General features: G+C 42.1%; 1 protein-coding gene across 1 annotated transcript in view; it reads right to left on the minus strand.

Moving 5' to 3' along the window:
• LOC106578564 (cadherin-18) overlaps positions 1-27,485 on the minus strand; it is a 227,641-nt gene that overhangs the window by 113,878 nt on the left and 86,278 nt on the right. Inside the window, exon 4 of the mRNA XM_014157549.2 lies at positions 19,960-20,079. Within this exon, the coding sequence (XP_014013024.1) occupies positions 19,960-20,079 (120 nt within the window). The remainder of the gene's footprint in view (positions 1-19,959; positions 20,080-27,485) is intronic.

Raw genomic sequence — 27,485 nt, forward strand, 5'->3', positions numbered from 1 at the left:
TCAGATTGGGCGAAGGTTTACCTTCCAACAGGACAACAACCCTAAGAACACAGCCAAGACAACGCAGGAGTAGCTTCGGGGACAAGTCTCTGAATGTCATTGAGTGGCCCAGCCAGATCCCGGACTTGAACCCAATCGAAGTACTCTGGAAAGACCTGAAAATAGCTGTGCAGCAACGCTCTCCATCCAACCTGACAGAGCTTGAGAGGATCTGCAGAGAAGAATGGGAGAAACTCCCGAAATACAGGTCTGCCAAGCTTGTAGTGTAATATTCAAGAAGACTCGAGGCAGTAATCGCTGCCAAAGGTGCTTAAACAAAGTACTGAGTAAAGGGTCTAAATACTTATGTAAATGTTATATTTCCGTTTATTTATAACAAAATATATAAATGTGCAAACATTTCTAAAACTTGTTTTTGCTTTGCCATTATGGGGTATTGTGTAAAATACAATTCACGTAACAAAATGTGGAAAAAGTAAAGGGGTCCGATTATTTTCTGAATGTACTTGAATATGATAAAAGATATGTACTGTATGTAAAGAGTCTATGATTTTAGGCAATTCATCATTACAACTGACTGAAAAGTAATTGATGCTACGTGACAGTGTGAATCATATTTCCCCCTTTCAGGGGTTTAACATTACAAATATTAATTTGAAAAGAAACATTGATCATCTAAATTAAATTATAGTGTAAAGGCAGGTGAGCTGGTTCTGCTCTTTTTGGAAATGTTCTGGTGTTTTGTGGTGAAAAACTGAGCTCTTCGAGCATAACATGTCAACTCTGTTACCCATAGATAGACAGGGTAGAAATGTTTAAAAATGTAAAAATGGTTGTGAATCTTGCATTAAATTGCCCCTCCCGGTTACACACAACAAGCTTTACTTTCTCCGGTTGCAAAGCAATTAACTTGTAACTACCAGCTGGAGGGTCGTTCAAGTGGATTTTTTCCAGATTTGGTAAATTCCCACTTTGTTATGAAAGTACCTGTCATGCCCTGATCTGTTTCACCTGTCCCTGTGATTGTCTCCACCCCCTCCAGGTGTAGCTTATTTTCCCCAGTGTATTCATCCCTGTGTTTCCTGTCTCTCTGTGCCAGTTCGTCTTGTATGTTTCCAAGTCAACCAGCGTTTTTCCCGTTCTCTTGCTTTTTGCTTTCTCCTTTTTCTAGTCCTCCCGGTTTTGACCCTTGCCTGTTTCTGGACATTGTACCCGCCTGCCTGACCATTCTGCCTGCCTTGACCACGAGCCTGTCTGCCACTCTGTACCTCCTGGACTCTGATCTGGTTTTGACCTTTTTTGCCTGTCCACGACCATTCCCTTTGGATTAATAAACATTGAAAGACTCCAACCATCTGCCTCTTGTGTCTGCATTTGGGTCTCGCCTTGTGCCTTAATAGTACCGTAGCACGCTAACCATCCACTGCAGAGCCGTATAAAACAACTAATTGGAAGCTCAATAGCTAGATTTAAACTTTGACAAAATTATTTAAAAAATGTATATATTAATAAAACAGATCTGGCAGTAGATTTGCTTTATTATTTAAAAGAGTGGCACTTATTATAATAATTTTAGTTTTACCTCTTGAGATGGAAAAACCAATTTATTAAGTTAAACATGTGCTCTTAATGAGAGAATGTTTTTTTTACTGACCATCACAATTTTATTTCTACCAGTCGCTAATTTTCCATCCAATTGCATACCGATTTTCATGTGAATATTTTTTAATACCCTTCCCCAGTTCTGTGCCTCGACACAATCCTGACTCTGAGTTCTACGGACAATTCCTTTGACCTCATGGCTTGGTTTTTGCTCTGACATTCACTGTTATCTGTGGGACCTTATATAGACAGGTGTGCGCCTTTCCAAATCATGGCCAATCAATTGAATTTACCACATGCGGACTCCAATCAAGTTGTAGAAACATCTGAAGGATGATCAATGGAAACAGGATGCACCTGAGCTCAATTTGGAATCTCATAGCAAAGGGTCTGAATACATGTAAACAATGTATGTGTCATTTATTTTTATTACATTTACAAAAATTACAAAAAACTTGTTTTGGCTTTGTCCTTATGGGGTATTGTGTGTAGATGGATGAGAGAAAAAAAATTGTTAATTCATTTTAGAATAAGGCTGTAACGTAACATAATGTGGAAAATGGGAAGGGGTCTGAATACTTTCTGACTGCACTGTACATCTGCACGCTGTTGGCTAGAGCGCACATATAGCCTACATTATAAGATTTATATGGACAAAAGAGCAAGATACATTTTATTTGCAGCCAAGCATTGATGATCATGTCACCAAAATAAGACCCTCGATATTTATTGGAAAGGATTATCAAGCATATCACTTTGCACTTTCACCAACCTTTGAAGTTCATCATAGGTTTTCATCTGGAACTTAATAAACTGCACACTTTCCCAGGGAATCGTAGTGGGAGGACCACACATTGTTTAACTCCAAGGTCACTTCAATATGATGGTTATTATATCAATATTTGCGCATAAAAACGTTTCCACTGACATTTCTCGCATAATTCATTGTACCAACACAAAGAGATCCAACCTTGTCTTGTGGATTTTGTTTTGGTTTGAAATTTGGAAAGTTTACAGAAAAATCAGGCCTGTCATTACATTTTTTATCCGATGTACTTTATTCCCAATTTATTCCCGATTAGTGCAGGGGTCTAAGGCACTGCATTGCAGTGCTAGATGCATCACTACTGAGCTGGGTTTAATCCCAGGCTGTATCACAACCGGCCGTGATCGGGAGTCCCATAGGGTGGCGAACAATTGGCCCAGCGTAGTCCAGGTTTGGCCACGGGAGGTTTATTTGGCTCATCACGCTCTAGTGACTCTTTGTGGCGGGCCGGATGCCTGCAGACTGACTTGGTCGTTAGTTGAACAGTGTTTCCTCTGACACACTGTTGCTTCCTGGTTAAGAGGTTGGTGTTCAGAAGCGTGGTTTGGCTGGTCCTGTTTCGGGGGGACGCATGACTTGACCTTCACATCCCGAGCCTGTTGGAGAGTTGCAGCGATGAGACAAGATCGAAATTGGGTAGAAAAAGGGGGTACATTTTTTAAAAAGGTTGGATAGAAACCTGGATACTACCAAAGTGTTGGCTTGGTGGCCCATAAAATGATCTCGATTGATCAATACAAAGAGTTTTATGTTCAATATAATGTGTCATAGTTAATGTGTCATTATTGTTGTCAAGCAAGTCTTTGTGATAAAGTTCCATACCACTTTCTCAGACTTAAGTTATACATAAAAATGCAGATTGTCAAATTAATCTCAGAAACAGACTTCAGTGGGTGAAACAAGGACACAGTTTAATAACACATGCTTGGCTTGAGATGCCTTAATACGAGTAGGAAGCTGAGGAGGGAGGCATTCTAAGAACTTATAAACACTTCTTAGAATCCAAGATTCCAATAAAATCTTTTCAGCCATGCAGTCTGTCAAATTGTAATTTAACATCCAGAATTCCAAACTATAGTTATCATCATAGTGTGGGGTATTTGGTGACAGGTTTGCACATAGTAGCCTGAAGCGTGAATGGTCATGATTAGAAGTGACAGTGTAAATTGCTGACTGACCCCTGTGTGCTTGTTGAAGGCTAAGAGCATATAGGTTGCAGGCAGGTGCATCACCATGGAAACAAGCACTTCAGTTATACTTTAAGAAGGCATGCTGAAATCTGTCTGTACCTTTGGCAAAAATGTATTGGCAACAAAAAAAATACATTTTGTGTTAATTGCTGCTTGATGTTTTAGGCATAATTGCAGGCAGTATTTTACACAAGAGTAATGAAGGAACAAAATAATATTCTGAGTGCAATAAGAAGTTGACACGTTGGCCTACTATTTATTTCTGGGAGATGTTGGGTTTATTACATTGTTGTTATGCAGGCCTACAGCAAGAGTAGTTTAGATTCAAGTAACACTATACTTATTGGGTTACTGCGAGATTCTGGCAGTCAAGCCCTTGTTCTACTAACCCAGAGTCAGGTGAACTTGTAGATACCATTTATGTCTCTGCAGCCTCAAGTCTTCTTGGGTATGAATTAACCACAGGTGGACTCCAATCAAGTTGTAGAAACATCTCAAGGTTTATCAATGGAAACAGGATGCACCTGAGCTCAATTTCAAGGGTCACAGCAAAGGGTCTCAATACTTATGTAACATAAGGTATTTCTGTTTTTTATTTGTAATACATTTGCAAAAACTTCAATTTAGAATAAGGCTGTAATTATGAAAAAATCAAGAGGTCTGAATATTTCCGAATGCACTGTATATACTGAACAAAAAGTTAAAACACAACATGCGACAATTTCAAAGATCAAATCAAATCAAATGTATTTGTCACATACACATGGTTAGCAGGTGTTAATGCAAGTGTAGTGAAATGCTTGTGCTTCTAGTTCTGACCATGCAGTAATATCTAACAAGTAATATAACCTAACAATTTCACAACAACTACCTTATACACACAAGTGTAAAGGAATGAATACGAATATGTACATAAAAATATATAACATTTACATTTACATTTACGTCATTGAGCAGACGCTCTTATCCAGAGCGACTTAGAGTAGTGAATGCATACATTTCATACATTTTTTCGTACATATAAATGAGTGATGGCCGAACAGCATAGGCAAGATGCAGTAGATGGTATAGGGTACAGTATATACATATGAGATGAGTCATGTAGGGTATGAAAACATATAAAGCGGCATTGTTTAAAGTGGCTAGTGATACATTACATCAAGATGGCAAGATGCAGTAAATGGTATAGAGTACAGTATATACATATGAGATGAGTAATGTAGGGTATGAAAACATTATATGAAGTGGCATTGTTTAAAGTGGCTAGTGATACATTACATCAAGATGGCAAGATGCAGTAGATGGTATGGCGTATAGTATATACATATGAGATGAGTATTGTAGGGTATGAAAACATTCTATAAAGTGGCATTGTTTAATGTGGGTAGTGATACATTTAATTACATCAAGATGGCAAGATGCAGTAGACAGTATAGAGTACAGTATATACATATGAGATGAGTAATGTAGGGTAAGTAAACATTATATAATATAAAGTGGCTTGTGTTAAATTGACTACATCAATTTTTCCATTATTAAAGTGGCTGGAGTTGAGTCAGTATGTTGGTAGCAGCCACTCAATGTTAGTGATGGCTGTTTAACAGTCTGATGGCCTTGAGATAGAAGCTGTTTTTCAGTCTCTCGGTCCCCGCTTTGATGCACCTGTACTGACCTCGCCTTCTGGATGATAGCGGGGTGAACAGGCAGTGGCTCGGGTGGTTGTTGTCCTTGATCATCTTTTTGGCCTTCCTGTGACATCAGGTGGTGTAGGTGTCCTGGAGGGCAGGTAGTTTGCACCCGGTGATGCGTTGTGCAGACCTCACTACCCTCTGGAGAGCCTTCCGGTTATGGGCGGAGCAGCTGCCGTACCAGGCGGTGATACAGCCCGACAGGATGCTCTCGATTGTGCATCTGTAAAAGGTTGTGAGTGTTTTTGGTGACAAGCCAAATTTCTTCAGCCTCCTGAGGTTGAAGAGGCGCTGCTGCGCCTTGTTCACCACACTGTCTGTGTGGGTGGACCATTTCAGTTTGTCCGTGATGTATATGCCGAGGAACTTAAAACTCTTCACCCTCTCCACTACTGTCCCATTAATGTAGATAGGGGGCTGCTCCCTCTGCTGTTTCCTGAAGTCCACGATCATCTCCTTTGTTTTGTTGACATTGAGTGTGAGGTTATTTTCCTGACACCACACTCCGAGGGCCCTCACCTCCTCCCTGTAGGCCGTCTCATCGTTGTTGGTAATCAAGCCTACCACTGTAGTGTCGTCTGCAAACTTGATGATTGAGTTGGAGGCGTGCATGGCCACGCAGTCGTGGGTGAACAAGGAGTACAGGAGAGGGCTGAGAACGCACCCTTGTGGGGACCCAGTGGTGAGGATCAGCGGGGTGGAGATGTTGTTACCTACCCTCACCACCTGGGGGCGGCCCGTCAGGAAGTCCAGGACCAAGTTGCACAGGGCAGGGTCGAGACCCAGGGTCTCGAGCTTAATGACGAGTTTGGAGGGTACTATGGTGTTAAATACTGAGCTGTAATCGATGAACAGCTTTCTTACATAGGTATTCCTCTTTTCCAGATGGGTTGGGGCAGTGTGCAGTGTGATGGCGATTGCGTCGTCTGTGGACCTATTGGGTCGGTAAGCAAATTGGAGTCGGTCTAGGGTGTCAGGTAGGGTGGAGGTGATAAGGTCCTTGACTAGTCTCTCAAAGCACTTCATGATGACGGAAGTGAGTGCTACAGGGCGGTAGTCATTTAGCACAGTTACCTTAGCTTTCTTGGGAACAGGAACAATGGTGGCCCTGTGGAAGCATGTGGGGACAGGAGACTGGGATAAGGATTGATTGAATATGTCTGTAAACACACCAGCCAGCTGGTCTGCGCATTCTCTGAGGACGCGGCCGGGAATGTCGTCTGGGCCGGTAGCTTTGCGAGGGTTAACACGTTTAAATGTTTTACTCACGTTGGCTACAGTTAAGGAGAGCCCTCAGGTTTTGGTAGCAGGCCGTGTCAGTGGCACTGTATTGTCCTGAAAGCGAGCCAAAAAGTTGTTTAGTCTGTCTGGGAGCAAGGCATTGTGATCCGCGAAGGGGCTGGTTTTTCTTTTGTAGTCAGTGATTGACTGTAGACCCTGCCACATACCTCTCGCATCTGAGCCGTTGAATTGTGACTCCACTTTGTCTCTGTACTGACGCTTAGCTTGTTTGATTGCCTTGCGGAGGGAATAGCTACACTGTTTGTATTCGGTCATGTTTCCGCTCACCTTGTCCTGATTAAAAGCAGTGGTTCGCGGGTACAGTTTTGCGCGAATGCTGCCATCAATCCACGGTTTCTGGTTTGGGAATGATTTAACTGAGTTACAGTTCATATGACAAAACCAGTCAATTGAAATAAATTCATTAGGCACTAATCTGTGGATTTAAAATGACTGGGAATACAGATTTGCACCGGTTGGTCACAGATACCTTATAAAAAATGGACCTCACAATGGGCAACAGGATCTTGTCACAGTATTTTTGTGCATTCAAATTGCAATCGATAAAATGCAGTTGTGTTCGTTATCCGTAGCTTATGCCTGCCTGCCCAAACCAAAAGCTCACCGCAACAATGGTGCTCTCTGTCCACAAAGTTGACATCAGCAAACCGCCATACACGTGGACATGAGGCCAGTTGGACCTACGGCCAAATTCTCTAAAATGACTTTGGAGGCGGCTTATGGTAGAGAAATGAACGTTACATTCTCTGCCAATAGCTCTGGTGGACATTCCTGCAGTCTCCATGCCAATTGCACGCTCTCTCAAAACTTGAGACATCTATGGCATTGTGTTGTGTGACAAAACTACACATTTTAGAGTGGCCTTTTATTGTCCCCAGTACAAGGTGCACCTGTGTAATGATCATGCTGTTTAATCAGCTTCTTGATAAGCAAAGCCTGTCAGGTGGATTGATTATCTTGGCAAAGAAATTCTCACTAACAGGGATGTAAACAAATTTGTGCACAAAGATTTTTGTGAGAATGGAAAATGTCTCTGGTCTTTTATTTCAACTCATGAAACCAACACTTGTTGCGTTTATGTTTTTGTGTATGTATGCATGTATGCATGTATGTATGTACGTACGTACGTACATATGTATGTATTGTGGCAAAGAAGGGGGTTGAGTGATAAATGGCAGATATGTGAGAGCAGAACTAATAAACGGGCTCTGCCCGATCACTAAAATGGCCACCCCGGACAGAACTACAGATCACAAAATGGCCGACTGCCAAAACTACAATTCCCAGAAGCAAGGGGAACCCTCAGAAGGTGGGGCCGACCCACAGATAAAGGGTCAAGACAAACCAGGAAGAGGGAGAGAGGGCTGGAAGGATCTGTGAACCATAGAGAAAGAGACGATATATCGTACACGGTAAATCCATTGGCTGGATTTACCGTGTACGAGCTGGACTGTTTTGGATTTACCTGTTGGTGTTTGGACCTGGACCTACCGAGAACCCGATTCATGTACCGAACCCTGCTATCTTTGACCTTGCCTGCAGCCTGGGTGGACCCGGACAGAGAAACAAACACACAGGTACAGTCCTGTTCGAAAGAACTCTCATTCTGGGGTGATTTTGGTGACAGTTTCCCACTTAATTTGTGACAAACGCTCCTAACCTTGAAGAGGTTTGCCACACATGGTGAAGAATGCGGGCAATGGACTAACCATACCGCTGGTTAGATAGATTTTTTTTTTCAGTTAGCACTCCAAAGGGGAGTAAGGTTTTTTTTGTGGCTTTGTTTGGTTAGGATAGTTTCTCAGGAAAATGAGTATGGAGGGAGCCATACAGGCCCTGTTACAAGCGACGGCTGCCCAACAAGAGGCAACTAGAGCTCAACAAATAGCTCATCAGAGAAGAGCAAGAGAGAAACACCCGGGAGTTAAGAGAATGCCTAAACGGGCTAGTTACCAGTTGCAAATACCCAGAGGCGGGCCAATCATTTTCTTCAAAAAATGACAAGCAGGATGATGTGGAAGCATATTTTACCACTCTCTAAACTTTTACCACCATACCTGGCAGGGGACGCTCAAAAAGCGTATTTCGACCTGGAGTTGAAAGATGCACAGGATTACGATACATTTAAGGGAGAGATTCTGACTAGACTGGGAGTGACCGATACAGTGAGGGCACACCGCTTCCACCAGTGGTCCTACAGACCTGGACAACCCCCCCCCCCAAACACAGATGTTCCACTTCATTCACCTGGCATGGAAATGGTTCAAATCAAATGTATTTGTCACATACACATGGTTAGCAGGTGTTAATGCAAGTGTAGCTTAATGCTTGTGAAAAAGCAAAATACTGCATAGTTTCCTAGGAACGCAAAGCGAGACGGCCATCTTTGTCGGCGACCGGAGATCCGTTCATCCGCCGAGATCGTCGAGGCCATTGTACTCGACCAGTTTCAGCGAGGTCTACCCCGAGAAGTGCGGCGATGGGTTGCCAGAACGAGGTACTTTCCACCGACCATCTCGTGGGCCTGGTTGAACGGTATTGTACGGCAGGAACAGCTGAGCAGGCACTTGAGGAAAGATTCCCATTCCCCAGGCCTGGGTGAACCAGCGGACAGGGTAAGACTGTCCCAACATGTGAAGGGGGAAGAGAGCAGCGTGGGGCCGTGAGGAAAGAATCAGAATCGGGCCAAGACACTAAGGAAAAAGCCGGAAACCGGGACCGGGGGTCGAGGGGGTCTTACCCCACGAAACCCTATTATCTGTTACAATTGTAATCGACCGGGACATATTGCGGCCTACTGCCCTATTAAAGAAGATCCAATGCCATGTAACCCCGGTGAAAAAGAAGATGATATATGATATGCATGTCCTGTGGTAACCACTGTACTTGAAAGAACAAGAAACAAACATATGTGCCGAAGGTTGAAGGGAAAGAGGTTGAAGCACTGCAGTGTTCCGGCAGTATGCTAATCCTGGTCGTTGCAAACCTAGTGCCGACTCATAAACTGGATACAAGTCAGGATATCAGTGTTACATGCATTCATGGGGACACCCGTCTGTACCCCACAGCCATAGTTAGCATACAAACCGAGGACAGTCTGCTGGATTATGAGGTCGGCGTGGTCCCAAAGATGCCATATGATGTAATATTTGGTAGATACTTTCCTAAATTTGCAAAGTTAGGCCAAAAGAATGACATATTTGAGAAGTCAACAACCCTGACCAAGCAGGAAGAAGCATGGGGCCTTCAACCAAAGCCAAGAAAAGAGGTCTCCCAGGGGTCAACCTCACAGGTGCTAGTAGGGGAGGATGAAGTGGCTTGGCATTGTGGAGAGTGCCATTTAACATCTCCCCGACCAGCTGTTAGATCCCCGTTAGTGCCACTCCCCATAATCGAAATGCCATTTGAGAGGATAGCGATGGATATAGTGGGCCCACTACCCAAATCCACCAGAGGGCACCAATACATTCTAGCTAGTCATTTTAGATTATGCCATTCGCTACCCAGAAGCCATTCCCCTTCGGATGATGGCTTCCAAAAATATTGCCAAAGAATTAATGCTCTTGTTCACCCGGGTAGGGGTTCCAAAGGAGATCCTTACTGACCAGGGGACCCCCTTTATGTCCTTACTGAGCAGGGTACCACCTTTGTAAATTGTGGCAGGTGAAACAGTTGGGGACATCGGTTTACCATCCTCAGATGGACGGGCTGGTTGAGCGATTCAACCGTACCCTGAAGTCAATGCTCAGGAAGATAATCGATAAGGATGGGAAAAACTGGGATTGTATGTTGCCGTATCTGATGTTTGCCATTAGAGAGGTTCCTCAAGCCTCACTGGGGTTTTTCCCCTTTGAGCTGGTATATGGGAGGCACCCCTGGGGAATCTTAGACATCGCTCGGGAAATCTGGGAGCACCAATCCACCCCGTATACTAGTGTCATAGAGCACGTCACGGCAATGCAAGACAGGATAGCCACAGTCATGCCCATCGTCAGAGAGCACATGAGACAAGCACAAAAGCACCAGCGGCACATTTATAACCGGCAGGCTACCCTGGGGGAATTTCAACCGGGAGATAAGGTGTTAGTGTTGATCCCCACGATGGAGTGCAAATTCGTGGATTTTTCTCAGGTTTTTGCCTGCCATATGAGTTTTGTTATACTCACAGACATCATTCTAACAGTTTTAGAAACTTCAGAGTGTTTTCTATCCAAATCTACTAATAATATGCATATCCTACCTTCTGAGTCTGAGTAGGAGGCAGTTTAATTTGGGTATGTTTGTCATCCGGCCGTGAAAATACTGCCCCCTATAGTGAAGAGGTTAACATCAACGGGCTGTAGTAGAGCGGGTCGAGAGTTTTAAGTTCCTTGGTGTCCACATTACCAATGAACTATCATTTTCCAAGACAGTAGAGAAGAGGGCACGACAATACCTTTTCCCTCTCAGGAGACTGAAAAGATTTGGCATGGGTCCCCTGATGCTCAAAACCTCTACAGCTGCACCATCGAGAGCATCCTGACCGGTTGCATCATCGCCTGGTATGGAAACTGCTCGGGATTTGGCAGTAAGGCACTACAGAGGGTAGTGTGAACGGCCCAGTACATCACTGAGGCCAAGCTTCCTGCCATCCAGGACATATATAATTGGCGGTGTCAGAGGAAAGCCCATAAAATTGTCTGAGACTCCAGTCCAGTTATAGACCGTTTTCTCTGCTACCGCACGGCAAGCGGTACCGGAGCGCCAAGTCTAGGACCAAAAGGCTCCTCAACAGCTTCTACCCCCAAGCCATAAGACTGCTGAACAATTAATAAAATTGCCACCGGACAATTTACATTGACCCCCCCCCCCTCCCTCCCTGTTGTACACTGCTGCTACTGTTTATTATCTATGCATAGTCACTTCACCCCCACCTACATGTACAAATTACCGCAACTAACCTGTACCCCCGCACACTGACTCGGTGCCAGTGCCCCCTGTATAGAGCCTCATTACTGTTATTCTTATTGCGTTACTTTAGTCTACTTGGTAAATATTTTCTTAACTCTTCTTGAACTGCACTGCTGGTTAAGGGCTTGTAAGTAAACATTTCACGGTAAAGTCTACACTTGTTGTATTCGGCGCATGTGACAAATAATTTGATATGATTTGAAGGGTGTTTTTTATTTTAATACATTTGCATACATTTCTAAAAACGTGTTTTTGCTTTGTCATTGTGGGGTATTGTGTGTAGATTGATGAAGCTTTATTTTTATTTCATACATTTTAGAATGAGTCTTTTAATGTAACAAAATGAAGAAAAATGAAGTAGTCTGAATCTTTCTATTTTTTTAAGGTAGCCTTGCATCTTACAATTACACAAGAAATTACACATCATAAATACACCAGAAAATGTAAATACAGACATAAATTTTTTTTTAACACACTCATGAAAAACAATCACACTACTCAGCAAAAGTGTCCTCAATCAACACCCTGAACTGCCCGAAAGGCACCAATACATCCATATGTAGGGAACTCTGAAGATTTTTTCCATAAATGTCGTGCAAAGAAACTTACAGCAGATTGTCCTAAGTCTGTCGCAACATACGTAATTTCCAGAGTTAGCCATCGCTGTGATCGGGTATGGTAACTCGTGCGTCTATGGGTAAGTAAAGATGTCAGGTAATGTGGGAGTTTTAGCAAAAGGGCTTTATAAATGAATAAAATGCAGTGCTTTGACCTACGTGAGCCATCCTACTTTCTGACAGAGAAAGCAGTAATAAGTGCAAAACCTGTCATTCGTGATAAAACAAAGTGCACTATGGTAAACTGCTTCTAACGGCTATAATGAAGTGGCAGCTGCATTCATGTAGATGATGTCGCCATAGTCTAGGAGAGGAATAAATGTCAACTGAATGATCTGCATTCTAATATTTACTGAGAGGCATGACCTATTTCTATAGAAGAAGCCCAACTTCTTAGTTAACTCATAAATATGCTTTTTAAAAAGACAGCTTATCACCTATCCAAATGCCCAGATATTTGTAAGCAGGGACATAAACGAACAATGTTGGGACCATCCAAGGTACATATGCTTAAATCATTATAACAATTTGTGTGCTCTAGAAAACAACATATACTTTGTTTTACCTGCTTTCAATATGAATTTAAGATCAATAAAGGTTTTCTGTAAAACAATAAAAGACTATTTCAGATAGTCAACAGTGGGGGCAAAAGAATACACAGTATCGTCCGCATACAGGTTACAATTATTTTACAGACAAACCAGGATTGTTAATGTATACAATAAAAAGTACTGGACTCAGAACCGAATACTGCCAGACACCTTTCATTATAATCAGAAAACTTGATTTAACACCATCAGTAGTCTCTCACACACACACTAGAGTCACGTGCTCGTTTTTGGGAAACGGGCACCAGGCCATAAACCTTTCAGATACTACAAATTGTATAGGAAACTCATTCCGATACCCTCTATGCTATAGCCCTTAGTAGACTCTCGTTGTAGTTTTGATGTTTTTTATTTGTCACACACCGGATAGGTACATTGAAATGTGTTCTTTTACAGGGTCAGCCATAGTACGGCACCCATGGACCAAATTAGGGTTAAGTGCCTTGCGCAAGGGCACATCAGCAGATTTTTCACCTTGTTGGTTCAGGTATTTGAAGCAGCTACCTTTTGGTTAGTGAAAAGGATTGGACAGATGAGTTACTAAAACAGCAGACAGAGACAGTATTGTATTGGCATGCATGGCTAACACTGCTATGGAGTGGTGAGAGCAGCTGCTGGCTACACCTTCGATCACATCCCCCACACACACATCCCTGCACCTCCCTCCATGCCTCATGCCCCATACTGAATTACAATGCAGACAAGATGCAGAGTCAGCCCGAGCAAAACAACCCATCGGATATATGACCAAGAGCATACTGCTGCATATGGGTAAAAATGACCATTACATACTGTATGCTTGGTGCAGAATAACAATGAACCATTTTACACTCAATAATATCAACTGCATTTACAGAGGTTTCAACATCCAGTTATTGATTAGGCAATGGGGAGATGTTAATTTTGTTGGGACATACGGTAGGTTGCAATGCTCTACTGCAACATGTTTTATCATATACATTTCTATGGCGAGACTTTACCAAGAGACATATCTGAACTATTCTTCAAGTCATCTTTCATTCATCTAGGTCATTAAAGCATTGCTTCTATGTGAGTAGTTCATGTTACGAGACACATATGTATGCTACACACCATTGCCATCTTACAGACACAGAAGTATTGTGTGCACTTGCACTTTGCCATCCGCATTAAATATTTTATAGAATCATGTAAGGTCATCTAAAACAAAATATGCATTTGAAACAGTGAAACAGTTTTAAACCTTTCTATCTTTTTTATTTTATTTTAAAGGCTGACTGTAGCTCAGAGAGAGAGAGAGTGCATCTAATACAAATGACCTCAGAGGAGATTGTTAGTGATGGCCTAAAGAGTAAATAGGGAGCTGAACAATACCTTAAAGCAGTGGTCACCAACCTGAGCAGCTAACCGATCGCTGCAGCTGTACGTAGTCCATCTGTAAATAGCCCACCCAATCTACCTACCTCATCCCCCATATTGGTTTTAATTACTTTGCTGCTCTTTTGCACTCCAGTATCACTACTTACACACCATCATCTGCTCATCATTACCTGCTCATCTATCACTCCAGTGTTAATCTGCTAAATTGTAATTACTTTGCTACTATGGCCTATTTATTGCCTTACCTGAAATAAAAAATAATAATAAAAACTTTTTTGAGCCAAGATCACTTTCGCAGTCAAAATGCAAGCCAAAATCTACCACTCCGATTAAAAAATACAAAATTTGGTTTATTTATTTACCAAGTACCTAAATAATCACACAGAATTACATATACACAGAATGTATCATACATTGATTACAAATTATGTCATAAAGGAAAACATCCCTAGTTACACAAAGAAAGGGGGCTGGGTTTGAGTGAAAGAGCGGGAAGACTGAGGAGCAAAAAGGTTTTGTGTCTCTATCGTGCCGTAGGCAGCTCGTAAATACAGTATCTTATGCAGTCTAAATAACCGCCCATTTGAAAAAGGAAAATGCAATAAATATTTACTCTGAGCTGCGCTTCAGTAATTGGTCGTAGATGGAAGGTGGGATGGCCCAGCATGAACCTCTGATCCTCTGAAGAATGTCTAGTGGTGAACTGGAGCGTGGTAGAATGGTTACTCTGTCCGTCCTCTCCTAGCCCACGTCTATAGTTGCTGCACTAACGCAACGGCTAGGAGGTGTCACTTCTTTAGTGAATAAGAGCTCAAAGTTCATACCAAGTTGCCAAACTTTAAGCTCATGCTATATTCTGGCTGGTATAGTCGAAATTCATCCTTTCGGCGTGTTACAAAGGCTTTACAAGATTTAACTCTATAGAGTAGAGAGAGAGAGAGAGAGAGAGAGAAAAGGGGAAAGGTATTTATGGGGGTCATAAGCCTCCCCAACAGGCCAACGTCATGACAGTGCATTAGGCCAAATACATTATCACAGCATATTGGATATATACCTGCCGTGCCAATATTGTTCTTCTCAGACCATATTATATTTCAAAACTCAAGCTTTGATAACAAAATAAAGTGGATTTGTAAAGAAATCCGACCCCTTGACTTTCTACATTTTGTTAGGTTACAGCCTTGTTCTAAAATGGATAAAAATATATTTTCCCTCATCAATCTACACACAATAGCCAATAATGACAAAGCAAAAACAATTTTTTACAAATGTTTTTACTTAAATTACAAACAACAAACGGAAATATCACATTTGCATAAGTATTCATACTCTTTACTCAGCACCTTTGGCAGCGATTACAGCTTCAAGTCTTTTTGGGTATGACACCACAAGCTTGGCACACCTGTATTTGGGGAGTTTCTCCCATTCTTCACTGCAGGTCCTCTCAAGATCTATCAGGTTGGATGGGGAGCGTCGATGCACAGCTATTTTCAGGTCTCTCCAGAGATGTTTGATCGGGTTCCGGCTCTGGTTGGGACACTCAAGGACATTCAGAGACTCCCGAAGCCACTCTTGCGTTGTCTTGGCTGTGTGCTTAGGGTCGTGGTGCTGTTGGAAGGTGAACCTTCACCCCAGTCTAGGTTCTGAGTGCACTGGAGCAGGTTTTCAACGAGGATCTCTCTGTACTTTGCTCTGTTCATCTTTCCCTTGATCCTGACAGGTCTCCCACTCCCTGCCGCTGAAAAACATCCCCACAGCATGATGCTGTCACCACCATGCTTCATCGTAGGGATGGTGCCATGTTTTCTCCAGATGTGACGTTTGGCATTCATAGCAAAGAGTTCAATCTTGGTTTTATCAGACCAGAGAATCTTGTTTCTCATGGCCTGAGAGTCCTTTAAGTGCCTTTTCTCAAACTCCAAGCGGGCTGTCATGTACCTTTTACTGAGGAGTGGCTTCCGTCTGGCGGATTACTGCAGAGATGATTGTCCTTCTGGAAGGTTCTCCTATCTCCACAGAGGAACTCTGGAGCTCTGTCCGAGTGACCATCAGGTTCTTGGTCACTTCCCTGACCAAGGCCCTTTTCCCCCTATATCTCAGTTTGGCCAAATGGCCAGCTCTAGGGAGAGTCTTGGTGGTTCCAAACTTCTTCCATTTAAAAAGGATGGAGGCCACTGTGTTCTTCGGGACCTTCAATGCTGCAGACATTTTTTGGTACCCTTCCCCAGATATGTGCCTTGACACAATCCTGTCTCGGAGTTCTACGGACAATTCTTTCGATGTTGTAGCTTGGTTTTTGCCCTGACATGCACTGTCAACTATGGGAACTTTATATAGACAGGTGTGTGCCTTTCCCAATCATGTCCAATCAATAGAATTAACCACATATGGACTCCAAATTGTAGAAACATCTCAAGGACGTTCAATGGAAACAGGATGCACCTGAGCTCAATTTCGAGTCTCAGAGCAAATGGTCTGAATACTTATGTAAATAAGGTATTTCTGTTTTTAATTTTTAATAGATATGCTGAAATCGGTTTTAACTTTGTCATTATGGGATATTGTGTGTAGATTGAGGATTTTTTTTTTAATCCATTTTAGAATAAGGCTGTAACGTAACAAAATGTGGAAAAAAGAAGGGGTCTGAATACTTTCTGAATGCACTGTAGATATTGTTGTAGTACTTGCGAGCTTCAGTGAAGAATAAATTTAAATACTTAGCTTTTTAATTTTACTAGACTGATGGTACCTTCGTCTGATGGCCATGGGGTTTCAAGATGACTGGGCTACTCAGACAAAATGATGTCAGTGAACATCAGGTTGGCAAGTCAGAGCTCTAGAAAGATGTTTTCGAGTTGGATGACCATTCAAAACAAATTTCCCCAGCCGGATCAATTTTTTTCCGAGTTCCCATTTGTCTTGAACGCACTGAAATCGGAAGTCAGAGATTTCCGAGTTCCTAGTTGGTTTGAACACGGTATTAAGCTTCAGTGGAAGCAGGGAGGGAGAAAGCAGCAGAGGGTTCGCCTCTCACGGTCCCTGCTTACTACTTCCATTCCTTCGGTGAGACTGACCAGAGAGAAGGGACACAGTCTTGCACCTAATGGCCAAACTCGAGTCGCACCGCATCTGCCTCAGGCAAAAATGTAAGTTGTTACTATGACCAGAGGAAGTGAAATATTCCTCGATATTAAAAGACACGACGAGCTGCTAATAATAATAAAAACACAGGGCTATCGATACACTTCGCTAATTCATTGCAGCTGTAGCGCGAGTGGAAGTAGAGAGAATTACTAGTTTTATGTTGAGTAATAAGGTTGAATAAAACTTAGACATGAACTCACTCATAAAAACAGCTGCTCTTTGCTGTATTCTTTGACAGTCTCTCTCTAGTCATGGTTGTAAAAGTTATGAAATCTCACGTAGGCTAGCGTCAAACTTTGCTGTGGCCGGGGATGTGGAAGCTGTAGGTAGGCAGAGGGATTTCAATTCAAATTTTATTTGCCACATGTTCCGAATACAACAGGTGTAGAACTTACTGTGAAATGCTTACTTACAAGACCTCAACCAACAATGCAGTTCAAGAAATAGAGTTAAGAAAATATTGACTAAATAAACTGAAGTAAAAAATTAAATAAAAAGTAACAAAATGACATATCAATTACAAGGCTATATATAGGGGATACCGGTACTGAGTCAATATGCGGGGGTACAGGGTAGTCGAGGTCATTTGCACATGTAGGTAGGGGTAAAGTGACTATGAATAGATAATAAACAGTGAGTAGCAGCAGTCTAAAAACAAAGGGGGGGAGGGTGTCCATGTATATAGTCCGGGTGGCCATTTGATTAAGGAGCCTTTGGACCTAGACTTGGCGTTCCGGTACCGTTTGCCGTGCAGTAGCAGAGAGAACAGTCTATGACTTGGGTGACTGGAGTCTTTGACAATTGTTGGGCCTTCCTCTGGCATTGCCTAGTATATAGGTCCTGGATGGCAGGAAGCTTGACCCCAGTGATGTATTGGGCCGTACGCACTACCCTCTGTAGCGCCTTACGGTCAGATGCCGAGCAGTTACCATACCAGGCGGTGATACAACCGGTCAGGATTCTCTCGATGATGCAGCTGAAGAACTTTTTGAGGATCAGGGGACCCATGCAAAATCTTTTCAGTCTCCTGAGAGGGAAAAGGTTTTGTTGTGCCCTCTTCACGACTGTCTTGGTGTTTTTGAACCATGATAGTTTGTTGGTGATGTGGACACCAAGGAACTTAACTCTTGACCCGCTCCACTACACACCCAGTCGATGTTAATTGGGGCCTGTTCGGCCCTCCTTTTCCTGTAGTCCACGATCATCTCCTTTGTCTTGCTCACAATGAGGGAGAGGTTGCTGTCCTGGCACCACACTGCCAGGTCTCTGACCTCCTCCCTATAGGCTGACTCATCATTGTCGGTGATCAGGCCTACTACTGTTCTGTCATCAACAAAATGAATGATGGTGTTGGAGTCATGCTTGGCAATGCAGTCATGGGTGAACAGGGACCACAGGAGGGGACTAAGCATGCACCACTGAGGGGCCCCTGTGTTGAGGATCAGCGTGACAGACATGTTGTTGCCTACCTTTACCACCTGGGGGTGGCCCGTCAGGAAGTCCAGGATCCAGTTTCAGAGGGAGGTGTTTAGTACCAGGATCTTTAGCTTAGTAATGAGCTTTGTGGGCACTATGGTGTTGAACGCTGAGGTGTAGTCAATGAACAGCATTCTCACATAGGTGTTCCTTTTGTCCAGTTGGGAAAGGGCAGTGTGGAGTGCGATTGAGATTGCGTCATCTGTGGATCTGTTGGTGCGGTATGCGAATTGGAGTGGGTCTAGGGTGTCCGGTATGATGGTGTTGATGTGAGCCATGACCTTCAAAGCAATTCATAGCTACCGACGTGCTACGGGGCGGTAGTCATTTAGGCAGGTTACCTTTGCATTCTAGGGCACAGGAACTAGGGTGGTCTGCTTGAAACATGTGGGTATTACACACTCGGTCAGGGAGAGCTTGAAAATGTCAGTGAAGACACTTGCCAGTTGGTCCACGCATGCTCTGAGTACACACTCTGGTAGTCCGTCTGGCCCCACGGCCTTGTGAATGTTGACCTGTTTAAAGATCTTGCTCACACCGGCTACGGAGAGCATGGTCACAGTCTTCCGGAACAGCTGGTCCTCTAGCCGATTGGCTATCTGATTGGACAGCACAGTAGGTGCACTCGATTTAGCCAAAGATCTCCTGTTCCGCCGGGTAGGCAAAGCTTGTATTTTTATACAAATTAAATGGTCTACCTGGTGCACAGGGCTTCTGAACCAAGTGCACCTACCGCCAGCAGCACAACACAAAAAAACGGAGCCCAATCTAAAACTTGCACAAAGTAGAACTGTCAATTAAAAAACATGTAGCCAATTTATTTATTACTAAATTTAGCAAACAGAGTTAAATCAGAGATTCTTACCTTTGCCTCGATTTGGTAGTCTCGTCCAGATCATCATGGCATTTGTAGTTATTTATATGTTTTATGAGTATTATGACTTATACTGTGGTATTCTATAGCTGTAGTTTGCTTACATTTCAGAGATAGCTTCTATCATTACTGGTACTGTATGTCATTTGCCCAAGGTGCCGTTGTGGAGAGATTTCCGAAGTATCAATAAAAAAATCACTGCATATCCGACGATTTATACTATGTATAAATATTTTACGTTGATTCTATTTCATGACAGTAATTAAAACCAGCACTGCATTCACTCAAAGTAAGTTGATAATGTGTACAATATTGTGTCTTACCAGTTTTGGGATCAATAGAGAAATATGGCTGTCCTTGGAGAATACTGTAGACAACTCGGGCACTATTTCCATACGTTGGGTCATCAGCGTCCGAAGCAGTAACTTGATATACAGAAGTACCTGAAAACATAATGAAAAAAACATCAGAATCAAGCTTTCTTATCGATATGTGATACTTATGAGTATGTGTGTCTTCATGAGTGCCTATAATTCATACAGGATTTGTTTTGATATTGGGTAACTTCATATATTTAATTGATCGTTCGACCTCAACCCATTTGAGATGGTTTGGGATGAATTGGACCAAAGAGTGAAGGAAAAGCATCCAACAAGTGCTCAGCATATGTGGGAACTCCTTCAAGACTGTTGGAAAAGCATTCCTCATGAAGCTGGTAGAGTTAATGCCAAGAGTGTGCAAAGCTGTCATCAAGGCTAAGGGTGGCTACTTGAAGATTTTCAAATATTCTATCTATCTATCTATCTATCTATCTCTCTCTCTCTCTCTCTCTCTCTCTCTCTCTCTCTCTCTCTCTCTCTCTCTCTCTCTCTCTCTCTCTCTCTCTCTCTCTCTCTCTCTCTCTCTCTCTCTCTACTGCTCAAAAAAATAAATAAATACTTTTTTCTTTACATAGTTGAATGTGCTGACAACAAAATAATCAATGGAAATCCAATTTATCAACCCATGGAGGTCTGGATTTGGAGTCACACTCAAAATTAAAGTGGAAAACCACAATTCAGGCTGATCCAACTTTGATGTAATGTCCTTAAAACAAGTCAAAATGAGGCTCAGTAGTGTGTGTGGCCTCCACGTGCCTGTATGACCTCCCTACAATGCCTGGGCATCCTCCTGATGAGGTGGCGGATGGTCTCCTGAGGGATCTCCTCCCAGACCTGGACTAAAGCATCCGCCAACTCCTGGACAGTCTGTGGTGCAATGTGGCGTTTGTGGATGGAGCGAGACATGATGTCCCAGATGTGCTCAATTGGATTCAGGTCTGGGGAACGGGCGGGCCAGTCCATAGCATCAATGCCTTCCTCTTGCAGGAACTGCTGACACACTCCAGCCACATGAGGTCTAGCATTGTCTTGCATTAGGAGGAACCAAGGGCCAACCGCACCAGCGTATGGTCTCAGAAGGGGTCTAAGGATCTCATCTCGGTACCTAATGGCAGTCAGGCTACCTCTGGCGAGCACATGGAGGGCTGTGCGGCCTCCCAAAGAAATGCCACCCCACACCATGACTGACCCACCGCCAAACCGGTCATGCAGGAGGATGTTGCAGGCAGCAGAACGTTCTCCACGGCGTCTCCAGACTCTGTCACGTCTGTCACGTGCTCAGTGTGAACCTGCTTTCATCTGTGAAGAGCACAGGGCGCCAGTGGCGAATTTGCAAATCTTGGTGTTCTCTGGCAAATGCCAAACGTCCTGCACGGTGTTGGGCTGTAAGCACAACCCCCACCTGTGGACGTCGGGCCCTCATACCACCCTCATGGAGTCTGTTTCTGACCGTTTGAGCAGACACATGCACATTTGTGGCCTGCTGGAGGTCATTTTGCAGGGCTCTGGCAGTGCTTCTCCTGCTCCTCCTTGCATAAAGGCGGAGGTAGCGGTCCTGCTGCTGGGTTGTTGCCCTCCTACGGCCTCCTCCACATCTCCTGATGTACTGGCCTGTCTCCTGGTAGCGCCTCCATGCTCTGGACACTATGCTGACAGACACAGCAAACCTTCTTGCCACAGCTCGCATTGATGTGCCATCCAGGATGAGCTGCACTACCTGAGCCACTTGTGTGGGTTGTAGACTCCATCTCATGCTACCACTAGAGTGAAAGCATCGCCAGCATTCAAAAGTGACCAAAACATCAGCCAGGAAGCATAGGAACTGAGAAGTGGTCTGTGGTCCCCACCTGCAGAACCACTCCTTTATTGGGGGTGTCTTGCTAATTGCCTATAATTTCCACCTGTTGTCTATTCCATTTGCACAACAGCATGTGAAATGTATTGTCAATCAGTGTTGCTTCCTAAGTGGACAGTTTGATTTCACAGAAGTGTGATTGACTTGGAGTTACATTGTGTTGTTTAAGTGTTCCCTTTATTTTTTTGAGCAGTGTATATTGATAGATAGATATCTATATCTCTCTCTCTATCTCTATCTATATATATTTATAGATCTATCTATCTCTCTATCTCTCTCTCTCTCTCTATTTCTCTCTCTCTCTATATATATATATATATTTCTCTCTCTCTCTCTCTCTCTCTCGCTCTCTCTCTCTCTCTCTATATATATATATATATATATCTCTATATATATCTCTATCTCTCTATCTCTCTCTCTATATATATATTTATAGATAGATATCTATAGATCTATCTCTATATATATATATAGATATAGATATATAGATATATCTCTCTCTCTCTATATATATCTATATATATATCTATCTATCTATCTATCTCTATATATAGATAGATAGATTTGTTTAACACTTTTTGGTTACTACATGATTCCAAATGTGTCCTTTCATACATTGTTTTGATGTCTTCACTATCATTTTACAATGTAGAAAATAGTAAAATAAAGAAAAACCCTTGAATGAGTAGGGGTTGCAAACTTTTGACTGGTACTGTATGATACTATCATCGTTTGAAATGTCCAATTGGTTATTCACATTCAGAAGTCTCAAGCTGTTAAGTAAAATATGTTTCCAGTAAAGATAGTCTACTACTACTTACCCAACAGAAGGATTATATAGTTTTTGTGATCCATGATTTTTGGCTTTGCTTAGATGGTGGATAATTTTCTCCTCTTAAAAAAGGTCCCGTACAGTCAAAATCATGTGTTTTTATGATATTTGGATAAAACCAGCGTCTGAAATATGACTATTTCTTCTATATTTATAAAGTTTATCATATAGTTACAAGTCCCCTCCCCCATGTCAAATACTTTGATTCAGGAGGTGGGATTATTAAGGGCATTTTGTGACGTTTCATTTTATTCTCTTTGCTAATTTAAATAAGTACTGCCTTGTAACCAACATTGCAGGAGTCTCCGTATATCGGTGTAGTTTACATAGCTCGGTAGCTATTTGACTACAGCGTGTCAGCAAATATATACTGAACAAAAATATAAATGCGACATGTAAATTGTTGGTCCCATGTTTCACTAGCTTAAGTAAAAGATCCCAGAAATGTTCCATATGCATAAAAAGCTTATTTCTCTAAAATGTTGAACAGAAATTTGTTTACATCCCTATTAGTGAGCATTTCTCCTTTGTCAAGATAATCCATCCACCTGACAGGTGTGGCATATCAAGAAGGTGATTGAACAGCATGATCATTGCACAATAAAAAGCCACTCTAAAATGTGCAGTTTTGTCACACAACACAATGCCACAGGTGTCTCAAGTTGAGGGAGTGTGCAATTGGCAAGCTGACTGCAAGAATGTCCATCAGAGCTGTTGCCAGAGAATTAAAGGTTAATTTCTCTACCATAAGCTGCCTCCAATGTCATTGTAGAGAATTTGGCAGTACGTCCAACTTGCCTCAACAGCTTTTTTACCTGCAAAATTGTCTGAGACAAGCCACCCGGACAGCTGATTAAAATAGGCTGTAATAAAGCCCTTTTGTGGGGAAAAACATATTCTGATTGGCTGGTCCTGGCTCCCAGAGCGTGGCTGCGCCCCTGCCCATTTGTGAAATCCAAAGATTAGGGCCTAATACATTCATTTAAATTGATTTATATTTTTGTTCAGTATAATTATAGGTTTCCCCTATTAATCTAAGGCAAAGATACTTATAGGTTTCTGCTTTCATCTGTGTCTGGTGTTAGCAAGTCACTGGCTAGCTAGGTATTCAGCCAGCATGGTACAAAAGCTGGGGAAGGGTTGCCCAAAACTCTGACGCCGTTGTCATGTCATTACATCATGAGACATGGCAAACAGAATATTCATGCAAGAATGTTGGAAGACAACTGCAGAAAAACCCCACCAAAGAATAGGTTTCATACAAAATGTTTTGATATCATTGATAGTCATGATATAGCATATATGAAGTGTACCCATACTTCACCCTGTCTAGTTTCAACTCTAATAGTCCAAGATGAACTAGCTAGCTCGATAAAACAGTGCTGACAATTCATAAATCATTTGTGAAACCATAATGTGATGTGTGACAGGATTGGATGTTGCATGCAATGTTCAATGTTGTATGAGTTGCTTTGCGTATCAGCAAATTAGCTTGAGATGATCTCACCTCAACACTGATCACTGTGTCCATGTTACTTGACATGGGTGTTTTCTAATAACTGTCCATCTAGGTGAGCTCCCTGCCCACTCAGGCTGTTTTTTTTTAACTTTCTAATAGTTAGAAAAAGTACATTTTTCAAAAATGCTGAGCATTTTTAGCTGGAAAAATATTGTTGGTGATGTTTCAAAAGGTTATTTTACATGGGAATCAGAATGACTGTTCGAGACCTTTTTAGAACCCATGTCACATACCTCATCTTATTGTGATGCTGCATTCATAACCAAGTGGGAAGAGATTACATACAACTGGGAAATATTTAACGGCCCTCCAAATGGTAATTGTAGTCCCGTGTGGCTCAGTTGGTAGAGCATGGTGTTTGCAACGCCAGGGTTGTGGGTTTGATTCCCACGGGGGACCAGTACGGACAAAAAAGAGAAAAAAAAGTATGAAATGTATGCATTCACTACTGTAAGTCGCTCTGGATAAGAGTGTCTGCTAAATGACAAAAATATAAATGTAATTACTAGTGGGATCTCGTTCATCATCCTGAGCTCCCACTTCTCTCACATGCTCAACAACAGCATTTTTGGCATTTAAATGCAACAAAACATGATTTATAAAAAGCGATCTATTAATATATATTTTTTAACACTATAATTTGTGTACAAGCTTGATAGCTGTACTTTTAGTTTATGGTTTACGCAGCATGATGACCATTAACCAATCAGTGTTTCTCAATGAGTTCAAAGCACGTGAATGCATCCAACTGGTATTTACAACTTCACAACTAGTAAATTCCCACCTCCTACTTGATTACGAATGCAGCATTACCTATGGCTTGTCCCTGCTCAATTTCATTACATCCCATTGGTTTCAATCCATCTATCTACACTGTCTGCTGTTTAATTATTGCAAGGACCACAAACCATTTAATGCAGTTTTGAGAGCTCAAGATGACCATCTGAAATAGGATTACAACAGACCTGGGTATTTACATTTTTTTAAATTCTGTGAAAGTCACAGCAAAAAGAGAGACTATCCACCTTCAGCCAATTTAGCATTACTACCACATATTTTGTTTCTGTTTGAAAACAATTCCAGTTCATGGGGTAGTTTATCGAATGAGCACAGTGTTTTATGAAAAGTTTAACAAAAGCAGTAAGTGCTAAGGCGATATTTCCTGAAGCTTTTAGACTGATGATTGTCTCAGAAGACAGAAAGGGTAATTGTAGTGCAACAGACAGGTAGAAACTGAAATGTAAATCCCCCTATTAAACAGCATCTTGTAAAATGAGTTTTCATGTAATATGGATTGAAGAAATGTAAAATCACTTCATAGTAGACAAAATTACTTTCTTCTTGCCAGCTCCCATGGGGTAGCATTGATCTGTATTTTATGACAGGTGACAGCACCTATTGGGATACCCATTTCTCACTTGCCAAGGGTTTAGATTGAGGAAGGGGTAGAGGATTGAAATGTGTGTTCCATCTTTTATATTGGGGCCTTGAATTCCTTTTAATATCTAAACGTTCTAGAACAGAACAAATATACTTTTAGTTACTCAAAATGATTGTCACCATTCCACATTTACCAGATGAAAACACCCTTAATCTTTTAACTTGTATTTTACACCAATTAAACAACAAGATCCTAGCCAGCTGAGGGTAGATGTATACAAAAGAGAGAGAAAGAAAAATGTATAAATGCACACCTCATGTCCATTTAAAAATGTTCAAGCAGGAGTGTCTGCCAGAGATCAGAGTTGAGTAGATGAGTAGAAAATTGATACCCCTTTCATCTAAGCCTCCAAATATTTTTTTTGCAGTTCAATTCTAAGAAGTGAAATGGTAATGTTGGAGTACCCTTGCACATGCCCACCTAATCAATTTAGACAGCAAAAAGGAACACCACCAGCAATTAGCCACCACACACCCAGACAGCCCGTTCCTGGGCGAGGAGAGAGCAGGTATTGACAAACTCAGGAGAATTAGAGCTGTGAAGTGTGAGGACAGTTGATTGTTACAGCCGATTTGATGCCACAGACGCCAGCAGGCCGAAGAGGATTAGTTTTAATGGCCACAAGCAAAAGGGGGGAGCGGGAGGGAGAGAAAAAGGGTAATTATTTTACCCATCGCAGTCCTTGATTCTTCCCAATGGGTCATCAATGTTGATTGATTCTACATGTTGTAGGGACTAGCTACCTGGCTGGTTGGCAACGTTTTTCCAGGAAACAGGGAAACTTTTGAAACCTGTGGATTTTCCCCAAATGAGTCAAATCATAAAATGTCTAAGCAACACATTAGATGCAACATGGAAGCTCTTAAACCAGTAGCCAATGAAATTAACATAGCTATATGTAATGAGCCACCAACACATTCAGCCAATATTTGGCTTGTGATCTGCCAAATCCTACAGTCACTACATCAAACATTCCTGTCAGCTTTTATCATACATTTACATTGAGATTACAAAGCATTTATGTAACAGGGCCTCATAGAGGATTACAAACATAGATGCATGGGGTTTGTAGAAAGATGTTTAGCAACACAGCGCTAAGTCATGCGTGTCTGCTCATAAAAATGCATAAATACATCAAGGGTCATTATCATGACACAAGGAAAGACCCAGATGCAGATGATTGGAGTCTTTATTAATCCAAAAGGAGTAGGCAAGAGAATGGTCGTGGACAGGCAAAAGGTCAAAACCAGATCAGAGTCCAGGAGGTACAGAGTGGCAGACAGGTCAAGACATGGTCAAGGCAGGTAGAATGGTCAGGCAGGCGGGTACTGAGTCCAGAAACCGGGACTAGAAAAAGGAGAATAGCAAAAAGCAGGCGAATGGGAAAACCGCTGGTTGACAAGGAAAAGATACAGAGAGACAGGAAACACAGGGATAAATACACTGGGGAAAATAAGCGACACCTGGAGGGGGTGGAGACAATAACGAGGACAAGTGAAACAGAACAGGGCGTGACCGTCATATTGACTGTTTATGGAAAAGGCCTCTACAGGCCTCATTGGGTTTACAGCGGTCAATATATTTTGGACAGATCCACACTGTAATTCATTATTTATTTTTTTAACTCAAATACTTCTAGTAAGTCAATTAAAAGTAATTATTACTTTAAATGTTTATGTGGTACTGACTCAAATCTATATGAGACGTCACATCAACAATTGTTTTGAAAGTTACGATAATTTTTTTTTACAAAAATCTTGTAGGTAATGATTGTAGGTAATGCCATCGAAATCACTAAGCAATGTACTTCGAAGCAGTGTGC

This window comes from Salmo salar, chromosome ssa19 (assembly GCF_905237065.1).
Source record: "Salmo salar chromosome ssa19, Ssal_v3.1, whole genome shotgun sequence".
Taxonomy (NCBI): Eukaryota; Metazoa; Chordata; class Actinopteri; order Salmoniformes; family Salmonidae; genus Salmo; species Salmo salar.